Source organism: Salmo trutta, chromosome 26, assembly GCF_901001165.1.
Source record: "Salmo trutta chromosome 26, fSalTru1.1, whole genome shotgun sequence".
In the NCBI taxonomy this organism is placed as follows: domain Eukaryota; kingdom Metazoa; phylum Chordata; class Actinopteri; order Salmoniformes; family Salmonidae; genus Salmo; species Salmo trutta.
The window spans coordinates 13354498-13369988 of record NC_042982.1 but is presented as its reverse complement, the minus strand read 5'-3'; the positions used below and the strand labels follow the sequence as shown (position 1 = coordinate 13369988).

Below are 15491 nucleotides of genomic sequence, written 5' to 3'. Positions count from 1 at the left end.
TCCACAAAGAAAATCGGGGAGGGGACTGTGGATCTATATCCGTCCGTTATCTCAGACAGCACTGGCCTAATTTTGACGAGACTTGGGGGAATGATGCATCTTGCAATAGAGATCCGCCATTTACAAAATGACACTGTTTGGCCAGACTGTGGCGTTATAACAGTTATTGAAAATGCAAACTTTAAAAGGTCACACCCCTCAGACCATTTGACCAAAAGTCATGAAATTCTGTACATACAGTATGTCCCTCTCCTCACAAGAAACAAATAAGGTCTGCTATGATGGATTTTCAGCCATTTACAATTTTGTGCTGAAGACTTACAAGGCTACTCCTCTGGCATCGAATTACCAATCTGCATGAAACTTGATATTTGGCATCTATGGACAAAGATCTCTCAACACAATATTTTCCAGACTAGTACTTAAAACAACATAGCCGCTCTTGACCAATAAACATTCACGTGGGCGTGGTCTGGCACATTAATGCATATAAATCAGTTACAGATATTCGTATTGTAACAAAATCTGGTGAACATGTTGCAAACACTGTCAGGACTCATCATACAGTGCCTTTGGAAAGTATTCAGACCCCTTGATTTTTTCCACATTTTGTTACGTTACAGCCTTATTCTAAAATGGATTAAATCGTTTTTTCCCCTCATTAATCTATAGACAATATGACAAAGGAAAAACGATCACATTTACATAAGTATTCAGACCGTTTAATCAGTACTTTGTTGAAGCATCAAGTGTTCTTGGGTATGACGCTACAGGCTTGGCACACCTGTATTTGAAGAGTTCCTTCCATTCTTCTGTGCAGATACTTTCAAGCAAGCTCTGTGATGTTGGATGGGGAGCGTTGCTGCACAGCTATTTTCAGGTCTCTCCAGAGATGTTCGATCGGGTTCAAATCCGGGGTCTGGCTGGGCCACTCAAGAACATTCAGAGACTTGTCCCGAAGTCGTTCCTGCGTTGTCTTGGCTGTGTGCTTAGGGTAGTTCTCCTGTTGGAAGATTAATCGTCCCAGTCTGAGGTCCTGGAGCAGGTTTTCATGCTCCGTTCATATTTTCCTTGATGCTGACTAGTCTCCCAGTCCCTGCCGCTGAAAAATATTCCCACGGCATGATGCTGCCACCACCATGCTTCACCATAGGGATTGTGCCAGGTTTTCTCCAGGTGTTACACTTGGTATTCTGGCCAAAGAGTACAATCTTGGTTTCATCAGACCAGAGAATCTTGTTTCTCATCGTCTGAGAGTCTTTAGGTGCTTTTAAGCAAACTCCAAACAGGCTGTCATGTGCCTTTTACTGAGGAGTGGCTTCCGTCTGGCCACTCTACCAGAAAGGCCTGATTGGTGGAGTGCTGCAAAGATGGTTGTCCTTCTCGAAGGTTCTCCCATCTCCACAGAGGAACTCTAGAGCTCTTTCAGAGTGACCATTGGGTTCTTGGTTACCTCCCTGACCAAGGCCCTTTGCTCCCAATTGCTCAGTTTGTCCGGGCAGCCAGCTCTAGGAAGACTCTTGGTGGTTCCAAACTTCTTAAATTTAAGAATGATGGAGTCCACTGTGTTCTTGGAGACCTTCAATGCTGCAGACTTTTTTTGGTACCCTTCCCCAGATCTGTGCCTCGACACAATCCTGTCTTGGAGCTCTATGGACAATTCCTTTGACCTCATGGCTTGGTTGTTGCTCTGACATGCACTGTCAACTGTGGGACCTTATATAGACAGTTGTGTGCCTTTCCAAATTATGTCCAATCAATCCATTTTAGAATAAGGCTGTAACGTAACAAAATGTGGAAAAAGTCAAGGGGTCTGAAGATTTTCCGAATGCACTGCAACCAAGAACATTCATATGGACACCACATGGTGGCGCTATGGCTTTTGTTACTATCAGTATATTCTAGTTTGAATAGTTATTACTAATTGGCCCAACTGGCCCAAGGTGGGAGGGGGGGTTGCTGCATCATTTTCAGGCTAGTGAAGTTGACGGCACTGCGTATCACCCATTGGCACAACAAGGTAAAAGGTTTGATTAGGTCCTTGAGCAACAAACATGGTCACTACGTTCTAAATACTGGGATAAATACTGGGATAGCGGTATGTTATGTTTTTGTTTCTATGGTGAAGGGGGATGAAGGAGACTAAGACACTGTGCTGAAACTATAAAGCCCTTGTTTATAAAACTTTCAACACAGCCGGTCTCGTTAAAGTGTTTAGACGGGTCCCTTTGTCTCAAGAGTCGGCGGTGCCAGACCTGATGACGTAAACCTGGGCCTGTTACCTCTCCAAACCCCCCATGCCACTGGTTTGAATGCAGCCCTACATGTGAGGTTGGGACAGGTGGCGCTGGTGGTAGTAGTGTGCTAGAGTGACAGTACAGCAGGTATTTAAAAGTGTCACAACCTCCAGGCTTTGCTCTCTGCCACCACAGATGGTGTCCCTTCCTGCCAATTGGAAGAGTGTGTGAGCTGTCTGTAGGTCCTTGCTTCCATCTCCTCTGAAATATTTATCTGAACTTGCCTGGTAAATGACCTTGTCACTGATTCAATGCAACCCATGATGAGGGTTGATAGCACCAACGTTTCAGGCAAGATGGCTGGTTTAGGCTTCGATACAAGGAAGTGGCCACAAAAGTAGGGTTATGGGTCTGTTTTTCCGTAACTGCAGATTAAAGGGATTTTCTTGCCATCAAACTAGTCTTGAGAATGTGTATATAATAACACATGAACTTTCTCATGTTTGTACTGATTGACAATACTTGATGTGCCTTTTTATCTCTATGGTGTTTCCTGATGGGTTTCCTGTGTAAGAAAGGATGCAGATGTTGTCTGATAGCGTTTAGAAAAGTTTGGTTGTATTAATTGTAGAAATATGAATAAAAACCTAGTTTTAAAAGATTGTTAATCATTTAGAAGTGCATAATTCCTGAGACTGTTTGTATGATGTGCTGTAGCCCTCAATGTGTTGACCTGAAGCAGAGGGCTACACAGTCCCCACAATGTCACTGTGTCTTAGGGCTTCACTGATTCTTTCATCAGACTTGATTCGTTCAGCCGTAATTCACTTACGTTACCCTGGAATGTTGTTTCATCTATTTTGTCAATGTAGTGTTGTATTTACCCTGAAAAGTGTGGCTTACAGTACACACAAGTATAATTCAGAGTATCCACATCTTAAGTGTTGTTGTTTAAAACATCTTAATCTTTTTATAGCAGGTAAGGTACCTCAAAATGGTGGTAAAAAAGAGCAGGGCTGAATCTTACCCCATTCCATTTAGAAATGACTGCTTGGGTTGGTACTGACTTGTACAAGAGTTGGAAATTAGAGATTCTTGACATCAAAACTTAACTACACATTTTATCTCCAAAGCTTGGACGACAACTAAAAAACCTCTTCTTTCTTTTAAAGATTGAGTTTCTAAAAACAGGTAGAAACATGCTTATTCTAGCCATTGTGCATGCCTTAAAAAAGAATACATTTTAAACCCCATGTCATTTGCATATCACTTTGGCAAGGGATACAATACATGTGATTACATTTCAACACACCCCCCAGTTTGTACATTTAAAATGTTTTGTTCTTTACATAGGAAAAAAACTACTTTTTCGATAGGTCTTTCAATTACATCACTGTACAAAAAAAAGAGCAAAAGACAACAAAATGAATCCACAAGCCAGAAAAAAAGGAAACAAATTAAGAAAAGAAAATTGCATAATTTTCACATATAGACTGGAGAGAGCATTGGACCACTAGAACCCTGTGAAGTGTTCCCTTTGGGAAGTGTCCTTATCCCAACCCTGTAATATAACCCTCAAAGAGACCAGACAGGAGAGCAGGAGAGAGACACGTGTGGACTGGACATGTACACTACTATACTACACTTCAGACCAACCTTCCCAAACCGTTTTCTTAAAGAGAGGCGCCCAGGATAATTTAGAGAAAGCCCGGCCTTAACCTCTATTATTACGCCCTCTCAGCAGTCTTCTAAGAACAAGACTCCTCCTCATCCAATCCCACGGCCATTCAACGAGCTCTGAAAAAGGGGACTAATTCTATACTAGAGATTATCTATTAGTATCAGTGGGTTAATCACAGATGAGACTGAATGAATAAAGAGCCTTCTCTGGCTACTTCACCAGTCACACCTCAGTAAGACTATACAACCACATCAGCAGTGAGGATAGAGAGGATAGAGAGGAGGAGTGTGGATAGCTGGACTCATACATAGAGATATAATTCTAGAGAGGCTGATTTCGTAGAGCTGCTTTTTGTCGGCCATCTTACATGGGGACAGTTCTGAACGGTTCTATCTCCATACGCGTGTCTCTCTGTGGTTGTAATCGTCTGTCATTGAATGACTAGCGAGGACTTTGTCATGGCTTTCTGTCCTTCTGTTTAGGACATTTCCTGTTCTTTTCAAACAAATGTGCAACTAGAGGCTTGGTGGCTTTCCAGGATCCAGCCATATTTCCTCTCCCACGTCTGTTTTCTCAGCTTGGCTTGCGAAGTTGGTTTGGCCCGGGCCCAGCCGGTGTCACTGTAAACCCAAACATGTCCAACCTGAGCTGCCTACTCTGTTTTACAGTGTACCAGACGCACGTGCCAAAAGAACACATGCTGTTGATGTCAATGTCTCCAGCAACCCCTCTCTCCCTCTTCTCTCTCCTGCTCCCTACAGAGTGTTTCGTAGAGCCTGTACATTACACTCTCCAGGCTGTGTGTCCCTGGGCAGTGCTTGGGGTGACCCCCATTACAGGGTTCCTATATGATCCTGGGGTAGAACACCAGGAGAATGTTCCGGCCCAAGCATTTTCACTCAAGCAGAACCATGCTGATGGGGATTCTCTCTCTGGACAGGACATAAACCAAGGAACACACACGCACGCATGCATGCAAGCACGCACACACACACACACACACACACACACACACACACACACACACACAGAGGCACGGAGGCACAATGTACAGTATGGTGATGCACCTCGCTGGTCATGTTTGGCCTTCTTATAATGTCATCGCTATGGACACTACTACTGCTCAGTGTGCATACCCCTCCCTCAATACATCCACAATAAGGACACCCCCCTCCACCTCCCGTGTCTGGCCTCACTGCAGGGTCAAAAGGCATTGTGCTGAGTGTACCACTGTTGCAGAAAAGCTGAACCCTGTCTTCAGTGGTGTTGAGCGAGTGTGTTGGGTTTTTATTGCTGGTGCTACAGAGCTTTTCCCAACGAGAGTTCCTTTCTGTCTGCCGCTCTCCCGCCTGTCTTCAGGGATCATGCTGCAATACATATTTTCCTTCGTATTTTCCTCAATCTTTTCTTTTCTCTTAAAGGCATGCCTGCTGATCACCACATATGAGAGAGATGCAGCACAAACCAGTAGATTAGCATGTTCTCTGTCAACAGTACAATCCATGATAACACTTGGTTCATTCTAGAAACACTGCTTTGTAAACCTGCCTTTTTCAAATACCTCTTGCAATCCTCCTCTCAGACACAAATTCAGTTCCATCGATCAGAAACAAAATGCTTTGAAATGAACAAAAAAAGACAAGACTATTTATACATTTGAAGTACCCCCATGATCCCAACCATGTATTTTTGCCTCCCCTCCCTCCATAAAGATAAATACATCTATTTTGATACACTCTCTCAACTAAAATATTAAATAATATGCAGGAACTTTCAAACAAGAAGTAAATCCAAAGGCTGGTACCAACTTTGTCACGAAAGGAATAAATCAACTCATAATAATGATATCATAAACGTTTAAATTAGTAAAAAAATGATCTGGTTCCTCTCCGTCGAGATTGCAAGAAGGTTCCTCTTCTACTCTCCTATTTCTCTTTTTCACTTCATTTTTCTCTTTCTTTCAGTCACAAACGCAACACACTGGAATGCTGGAGAGAGAAGCTCGGCGTAGGGGTGTTTTTGTGTGGAGGGGAACGGTTTGTGACTGTGGAGGTGTCGTTTATGCGTGGCCTCCTTGGGTTCCTCTCTAAAGTTTACACGGAGGAGAAGAGGAGAAGAAGACGTTACTGTCATCCACCCTCAGTCTCAATGGTGCAGGTGCCAGCAGTGGAGAAGTAGAGAATAAATATTTTCAGCATTCCTTCATGGTGTTTGTGTTAATAATTGTTTGCTAGGAGACAACACGTAAACAGCAGCTTCTTCTGGCACCAGCTCCAGGACTCCCGAACACTGTCTCTCTCTGTCATCGTAATCTCTGGAGACTAGCTTGAGAGGAACATCATTCTCTCTCCACACCAGGAAAGAGAGGCTAGAAAGTTGACTCCCTGTACGCTGCTTGTGGAGAGGCGATCATCGCCGCGACAGCTCTTCCTCTCTTTCTCTGTTAACGACCCATCCTGCTCTCTTCATCATGGATGAAATAAGCCAGAACAGCACCATGACATAGCCAAACCCTCGGTCCCCTTCACCGTCCCTGGCCCGAAAACCCTACAACAGCCAGAAGCCGCTCCTCAAAGGCTCCCACACAGCCCTTTGGGAACGTCCCAATCAAAACATCATTCACATGACAAGGTATGTCAAGAACAGGTGCAGCTGGTCTCATAGTAAAAAAAAAATGCACCAAATATTCCGTGGCAGCTTCCCCTCCTCCTCCTCCTCTCTCCATTAAAACTAAAAAGAGAGAGTGGAGTGGTCGTCCCACTCGTTCCCTACCCTGCCCCCTCACTTACCCAGCATTTAGCCCTGTCTCCATCAGACGTAGGCGGACTCGCTGGACTGGGTCCTGCCCATGTTGGGGGGCTGTGACAGGTGAGACATGTCCTTTTTGCGGATGTCGCAGATGGACTTCCGGCGGGCCTGCACGCCCCGGATGGCTGCCTTGATTTTCTTCCAGCCCAGGTGGTTGAGCTCTGCCAGGTTGAGCAGCACGCAGATGCCACTCACAGCGAACATGAAGACCAGGAAGACCGTTTTCTCGGTGGGCCGTGACACGTAACACTCCACCTCCTTCAAGCAGGGGTAACGGTCGCACTCAAAGATGCCCGGGACGCTGAAGCCGTATAGGAAGTACTGTCCCACCAGAAAGCCAATCTCCAGTGCATTACGGAACACCACCTGGATAATGTAGAAGCGAGAGATGCCCTCCTGCTGGCGCTGCTTGGACTTCTTGCCGTGTGTGAGCCCCCGCGGTGCATTGGGGATCTCCTTCACCTCCATGCAGTCATGCTCATCCTTCCCGCCAGCGTCGCCGTGGTGCACCAGGATGCCGTTGATGTTACGAAGTTTCCTGGTGCCGCTTTGCCCGTAATCCGAACGCTCCAGCAGTGGGTAGAGGAAGGAGTAGCGTCTGTCACGCTGCTTGGCCGACTGGTGCACAGAGTAGGTGATGAAGCACAGGCTGGGCGTACACACCAGAATGATCTGGAAGACCCAGTAGCGGATGTGGGAGATGGGGAAGGCCTTGTCGTAGCAGGCCTGGTTGCAGCCCGGCTGCAGGGTGTTGCAGATAAACATGGTCTGCTCGTCCTCGTACACCGTCTCACCAACGATGGCCACGATCAGAATCCGAAAGATCACCACCACGGTCAGAAGAATCCTGTCAGAGAGAGAGAAGACAAAATAAATATTAGATACAATTAACAACTGGAGGGTGTGGTGAAGAGAGAAAGGATGGTAGAAGACCAATAAACCATCCTGGGTTAAAGAGATTGAAGAAGATTCGGGCGGGGCAGGATCAAGAGAGAGAGAGAACTTGGATAAGAGATGTGGAGTTCTGGGAACGATGAGCAGTGATTGGACATGATGTCACTGTTCCTTTAGATAAGGTAGAAAAAAGGGATGAATCTAGAGCACACTCATCTGCTGGGCACAATATCTATATTAGAGAAAGAACAATTATTTTTTTCCCATACTTCTTCCAGTCATTTTATCTGCAGCGCAACAGCCATTTAAAACAGCGCCGACACATCTCTTTGCTTCATGGTCTAAGTTTAGCATCAGGCTCATTTAGCATGGTAACCCTCATCTCAGTCCCTGCTAAGGTGGATCTTGCTCTAATTAATTTTGTAACACACAATCTCTGTCTTCCCATTTTTCCTCTATCCCCTTAGCAACCGGTGACACTGTGCACCTTGTTTGCGGCTTACGTGCTATTTCTGTGGGTGTGACAGAGAGAGAGGGGAAAGAGAGATTACTAGGTGTGAAGCAATTCACTGGGTTTTTTCAGTGGTGTGCTTAATGTGACATGTTGAGAATATTCATTCTGAGAAGAACTATTATAGCCTGTGAGGGGGCATACATATGTACAGGGCCGGCCCTGGACATTATGCCGCCCTAGGCGAGACAAAAATAAAAATAATCACATTTTTATCTCAGCTAAAAGTCGGAGGAACAGAACATAACAGCAGCCCAAGTCATAAGTCATATTTCTCCAACGTCAAACCAGAGTGTCTTGCTTGCAAAAAAATGTAATCTTAGCCATCCTTATGAATCTAAGCATGGCATTTTCAAAAGTGACATTCCCACCCAGACAGATGCTCTACAGAGGCAGAACAATGTAAGCTTCAACTGCTGATGCGTTCTGTCTCATAGAGACTAACGTACTTTGGTGCGAAAAGTGTAAATCAATCCCAGAACAACAGCAAAGGACATTGTGAAGATGCTGGAGGAAACAGGTGCAAAAGTATCTATATCCACAGTAAAACGAGTCCTATATTGACATAACCTGAAAGGCTGCTCAGCGAGGAAGAAGCTAAAGCTTGGTCGCAAATAGTTCTTCCAAATGGACATTGACCCCAAGCAACTTCCAAAGTTGTGACAAAATGGCTTAAGGACAACAAAGTCAAGATATTGGAGTGGCCATCACAAAGCCCTGACCTCAATCCTATAGAAAATGTGTGGGCAGAACTTAAAAAGTGTGTGCGAGCAAGGATGCCTACAAACCTGACTCAGTTACACCAGCTCTGTCAGGAGGAATGGACCAAAATTCACCCAACTTATTGTGGGAAGCTTGTGGAAGGCTACCCGAAACGTTTGACCCAAGTTAAACAATTTAAAGGCAATGCTACCAAATACTAATTGAGTATATGTAAACTTCTGACCCACTGGGAATGTGATGAAAGAAATAAAAGCTGAAATAAATAATTCTCTCTACTATTATTCTGCCATTTCACATTCTTAAAATAAAGTGGTGATCCTACCTGACCTAAGACAGGGAATTTTTACTAGGATTAAATGTCAGGAATTGTGAAAAACTGAGTTTAAATGTATTTGGCTAAGGTGCACGTAAACCTCCGACCTCAACTGTATCTTCAGAAAGCGGAAAGCTAAGTTAATAGCTTCACAAAAAATGTATCTCCTGGAATATTATAGGCTGCAGCTCAGCTTCAGAATGTCATAGAGAGGAATCAATACATCCCCATCAGAATCAGCTGCTTATAGTAGGTCGCAGTTTCTTACTAACAATATGACACCTGTTATCACACATGGCACGACACCACAATTGTTACAATTAGAATAAAAATAACACTTTTATTTAACATATTTAACATATTTGAATATTCCTGTAGAACTGTAAAAAGAATGAGATATCATTTGAGCTTTGGAAACAAGTGCTTTCAGAAATGCATGGCGGGCCTCGTTTCACTGGAGCGGTGTATAATAAGCTTTATGTCAATGACCCAGCCTTAACGAATGTTGTTTATTTACATATGGAATTTGATTGTCCAGCATCAGTTTCAGCATCTATTTTTTTACGTGCCCTGCCTAGAGTGGCCTCTTTCCTCTGCTGTGGGGCTGCCTTGCAATCAGCAATGTTTTCTCTTGGTAGCTGTCCATGGTCAATCAAATCATCTGAGAGAGAGAGAGAAAGAGAGAGAGAGAGAGAGATGTAGTCTATTTAAATCAAATATAATACAAAAGTAAACAGGTGATAGATAATTGAGTAATCTTACAAATTACTCTGTGATAGAATTATTGTGAGTGTATGATCAACACTTACCTTTCATTCCAAGACAAATTGACTCGCCTGGCCTTCCTGGCAGCAAAAGCATGTACTGCTTGTTGGAAGTTGATTGTATAAGACAACTCGTGCTCAATTGATATAGTGGCGAGTCCACTGAGTGTCTCTCTTGACTCATAGCAGAGCGCAGGTAGTTCTTGATGAGTTTGAGCTTGGAGAATGTGCGCTCTCCACTTGCCACTGTCACGGGGAGGCAACAAATGCATTGGGATACAAGGAGGCCATTTGATATCTGGATATGTACTCCAGTGCGTCAAGTGGTTTTGCCTCACTGTCCATTCTCCTGCTCAAGACTTTGAGCTCATTACACAGCTCTTTTGCGTCGATGTCCCTGGAATCCCTGTACGTAAGGGCCCTCTCCAGTGTTGCGCAGTCAGTGATAAGTGCTGCTGTGTCCATGTCCTTGATGGTGGGGATGTTGTACAGGATGCTGAAAACACTGCTGTGCTCTTCGAGCTGCGTAAAGCGCTCGTTGACGGACTGGATAGCACAATCAAGAATCTGATTAAAGAAATGTACTTTGAATTTCTGCTGAGGTACACTCACAGACTCATCCTCAGTCACGGGACGGACCGTGGGCTGCACTGGGAAACAGGGCTCAATACCCATCTCCTCTGCCAACTCTTTTGCGCTTGCTAATGCGCCAGCGAAAGTGGCATCAGATCGGTAGTCTTGGAGGAATACCCTGGTGGAGTTCAATTGAGCTGCAGCTTGTGAAAGGTTAAAACTCACCGCCTGCAAAAATTCAGCAGGGAATTTCTTTGGTATAGAGATTGTGCCACTTTTCTCATTTTTTTTTTTTAAATAGCCGCTTCCTGTTTCTGTCTCTTAGACATAGTAGCAAATTTTGTTTCAAATCTCTGTGGCTTATTATTATTTCCACTAGTAGCTAGCTAACGTTAACAGGTTAGACTACTGCCTTAATCACTAATCTTCTTCCTCACACACAAAAAAAACAACAACAATACAATCATTTAAACCGGCAGATTCATTTTTAATGTTTCACAATTGGATAGTCCCATATAAACACACACATCACTATAGCTATCAAGGATAGTGGGAGTGAACATCAGGAGAAGCGGGAATGTGGTGGAGGCGGGAACTGCAGCAACGGCTATGATCTAGTGTCTGGGGCGCCGGCGGTGTAGTACCCAATCATGGGCGGCAGCCAATTGCCAAAATGTCTCCCCAAATTCAATCTTGCCTAATGGGAGGGCCGGCCCTGCATATGTATACAAGTGTATGCAGCTGTTTTTGTATAGTGGTGCGCTACAGTTTCATTCTGTGAGTGGGCTTCAGAGGTACCCTCCTCTTTCACTGTCAGTTGAACTCACACACTCTCACTCAAAGCATTCGTCTCATTCATTTTTCAGACAAACACAGCAGGCATTTTAACACTAGAGGACGGCGAGCCTTTTGTGTGCAGCTCTCAAAGAGATCCACACTTGGAATGAACTCCTACTAAGGTCATAAATCATCATAATTACTCCAAGCAGATTTAACCAGCTGCGTCTGACAATACCAATCCATTAGTCCTGGAACTCATTAACAGTATAATGACAACTTTTATGAAGTGATGACGACAATAGAAGAAAGTGGGATTGTCACCTTAGTTGGCAAATAGTTGGATGCGGTTTGGCTGCTGTGGGTGAATTCGTAATCTACCAATCGGAGCGGCTTTACTGGCCTGCACATGCCACAGCTGTGGTTTCAGAGGTCGTGTTTAATCTGACCCAAAGTCAGCCGCTATTCACATGTAGGCCTACTTCTCCTAATAGACAGAGACCACAGAGGTCAAAAATTAAGCCTGGAATAAAGGAAAAGGAAAAAACTGAAATACATGCTCCCAATCCACCCACCTGTAATCTGGATGGAATTGCAGTAGAAATGAAAAAAAGTAATGCTGTTGCCCTTGTAGTGACCCCAGTAAGGAGTTTGGGACACAGATCCACTACAGCAGTTATATAGCATTGTGCCAGCTAGCGCACTGTATCAGTCAAAGGCTGTGAAAAATGATTAGGTACAGAGGGAAAACATCAAATTACTGTGGAATTGGTTACAGACAGGGATAAAAAAGACACCCAAAAATGTAGTAGACAGAGATTTAGTTGAGTAAAAAAAAAATGCCAATGCGGTAAAAAAAAAGGGATGAGGGAACAAAATCTCATCAGGGAGAATGAATTATATAATGGCTTCCACACGCAAACCCACAACCTTAATCTGCACCAGGGCCAATGGAGGACTCTTGCATTAGGCCTAGTAGTTTGTTTAATGCCATCAAATAGCTTTAGATGATCCATGCCCACAGCCCCACCTGCTCCTTCTCCTCTTCCTCCTTCACTAGCTCCTGCTCCTACCATCTCCCTCCCTCCTTAACCCCCCTCTCTTTCCCTCCCTCCCTCCCCCTCTCTCCCTCCCTATCTCTGCCTGGCATCGCAACAGGACAAGCTCCAAATAGAGACTATTTCTATTATTTATTTATTTATTTGGGCGAAGCATTTTTGCTACCGTTGTCGGAAGAACCTGTTTTAACATTAAAACAAAATCTCCTTTGTGAATCTTATGGAAATGTCCAAAATCGTCTGTGTGTGGCTCTGCTGGCCTCACCCCCCCAGCCCCTTGTCATCGTGTGGCTGCATCTGGTTGTTAAATGAACACCCTGTCTGTGCTTTCATACAACGCCCAGTGACTATGTAAAAACATTACGCCCAGGACCCAAACTGCTTCTTTTCATTTTATCATGGTTTCTCTCTCAACAGCTAATGACAAAAGCCAGGTTTATTTGTTTGAAGTCCTATTTGTATCTACACTGATCAGTGTGCACCAACATGTGAAATGTCTGGGAGGGAAGCGTTGTCACAACCGTCCGCACACAGACAACTGAGCAGCTTGCATTGTTTGCTCGCTAAACAACCAACAGTGATGCCATTTGAAGTGATGCTGCTGTGTTGTTGTTGTGGAGGAAGAACTGCTCCTTTTATACTGTACGTTCATGAATGTCGCTCTTCCTTAAGTTTGACTTACCGATTCTACAGGGTTTCTTTCTGTAACCCCTGGAGATAATATGTTGATCGAGGAAAGGGGGTAAGTCAGGAGGGAGGGGGGGGCTCCCTGGTGCCTTTACCCACAAACCCCCTACATCCCCCCTACCCTCCCTCCCCTCCCCTCCTTCCTCCGACAGTTACCATGGCAACAACAGATGGGCAGAAAAAGGAACGGTGTGCTCTTGAGCTCTGATTCGAGCTGAGGACCAGCTGTAGTGAAGACAGCAGGCAGCTTGACTACCCAGGAAGCTGAGAAGAAACACCAGCAATAACAATGCTACCAAAGCAGGCTGGAACTGTCTGCTGTCATCTGTGGATGGAAGCCAGATGAAAAATCATTCTACACCCAAGAGAGAGAACATCTCTCACAACCTGTTGTATAGAATGTTGCAGACATGGTTGATCTGTGATAGACTCTTATTGATAACCACAAACACGACCGATATATACTATTATAAACTGGGTGGTTCGAGCCCTGAATGCTGATTGGCTGACAGTCGTGCCTAAGAACAGCCCTTAGCCGTGGTATATTGGCCATATACCACACCTCCTTGGGCCTTATTGCTTAAATATAACAGACGCTAGAGAAGTGTATGTGTTCCGTCTGTCTTATCCAATGCATAGGCGAGGTCACGTGATTAGAAAGTACTCAAGTCCTTTTCATTAGGTGATGGCTGAAGAAGCCACCCATACAAAAGAAGCTGTGACGAGTCAAAGCTGGCTTGTTTTCCCCATGATTTCAACGTTCCCCATGTGATACTGCTGTGTAATCCTCTTAAAGGGCTCCCTCTTTCCCTGTTGACTGGGCTTCTGCTGCGGCTTTACCTGGCCTCATCTCTTTAACTCTCTCTATAAAGCATCTCCCTGGCTTCCTCATGCCTGTCTTCACCTGGCCTCATCTCTTTAACTCTCTCTATAAAGCATCTCCCTGGCTTCCTCATGCCTGTCTTTACCTGGCCTCATCTCTTTAACTCTCTCTATAAAGCATCTCCCTGGCTTCCTCATGCCTGTCTTGTGACAGGCTGCCAAGGTTTATCATCGATTGGACCTGGTTGACTTGACAGCAGGCCATTTGGCACATGGCCCACAGCTACGTCTTGCTTCAGGTAGGGTCAGAATCTTGGCTGTTTAGCTAATACTGTATCGACTCTCCCCAGAGAATCCTGGGCCTATTTCCTCTGCCGCTCACACACGTCAACACACTGGTTGTGCGTCAGGACAACAGCTTAATCCCAGCAGGATGAGACTCCAGACATGGAGGAGAACTAAAACAATTGAGAGAGAGAGAGAGAGTTGGGGGGGGGGGGGCTGCACCCTTCAATCCTGGTTATTTGACAGCATCTCACACGCAACCATAAATACTGTGTATACTGGCACACACACATACATACTGTATATAAAACATCACCACCAACATAGACACATACCCAGTGAAGCATACACGCAAAATAAATGATGCAAATATATTTAGACAGTAGTGATATAGAGTTCACCCTGAGATGGAGCCTGAAAATCATCCAGCCACTTTAGAGAGCACGGGAAGAACACAGGAATGTCAGACAGTACAGACACAATCAGCTTTGTAAAGCTTGTGTGTGGATGGCACTCTGTTGGCAGGGGAGCGTGGCCCCTCTGCTCCTTCTGTCACTGACTGGAATGTAACAGAGATGGAGGAGGTCCAGGATAGCCCTCAAGACCGGAACACACTCTCTGTGGCAGAGCCTGTACACACTGCTCAGTGCTCTGTGTGTGTGTGTGTGTGTGTGTGTGTGTGTGTGTGTGTGTGTGTGTGTGTGTGTGTGTGTGTGTGTGTGTGAGTGTCATTGGGTGTGTGGTTTGGTGTGTTTGAGAGAGACATAGAGCCAATACTATATGTGTGTGTGTGGGTGGAGAGAAGGGAACGATCTGTGTCTGTGTTTTTTGTGTGTCTCTCGGTCTAAAGTCAGAGCCATACGGATGTAAATCTCATCCGTAGACCTCTGACGTGAGACAGTACCCACTCATCCTCATCCACTTCTCATCAAGTCCTCGTCCCACACTCACAATATCCACAATCTCCTCCTCAATATCCCAGTGCAGCTGATCAGTACTGAGACAGACTGGGGCCGTGGCACACTGGTGTCCTCTCTCGCTGGACACACACTAGAGTGACTTGATCTGGTGATTTAATTACACACAGCACAGCAGTGATTAATCCCTATTTACCACTTGAGTAACTCCAAGTCCACTCGCAGTCTCACAGCAGTCCTTTACAGCACCACAGAGACCTCCACTCCACAGTAATCAACTGGTAACATTATAGGTGTGCAATAGGGCTGGCAACACAGCCATCAGAGCCGAGCGCTGGGTTTGGGAAGGTCATGAGGTGTGAGTTAGGAAAAGAGCAGCAGTCAGAGATCGGGATGGGAGCACGGCTGTAATCCACATTTAATCTGCTGTTTTGGACAATC

At 44.9% G+C, this 15491-nt stretch overlaps 1 protein-coding gene across 1 annotated transcript in view; it reads right to left on the bottom strand.

The window, feature by feature from the left end:
• Window positions 1–1765: 1765 nt before the first annotated feature.
• Window positions 1766–15491, bottom strand: part of gjd1b (gap junction protein delta 1b) — a 37697-nt gene continuing 23971 nt past the window's right edge. Inside the window, exon 2 of the mRNA XM_029714829.1 lies at window positions 1766–7573. Within this exon, the coding sequence (XP_029570689.1) occupies window positions 6730–7573 (844 nt within the window). The 3' untranslated portion in view covers window positions 1766–6729. The remainder of the gene's footprint in view (window positions 7574–15491) is intronic.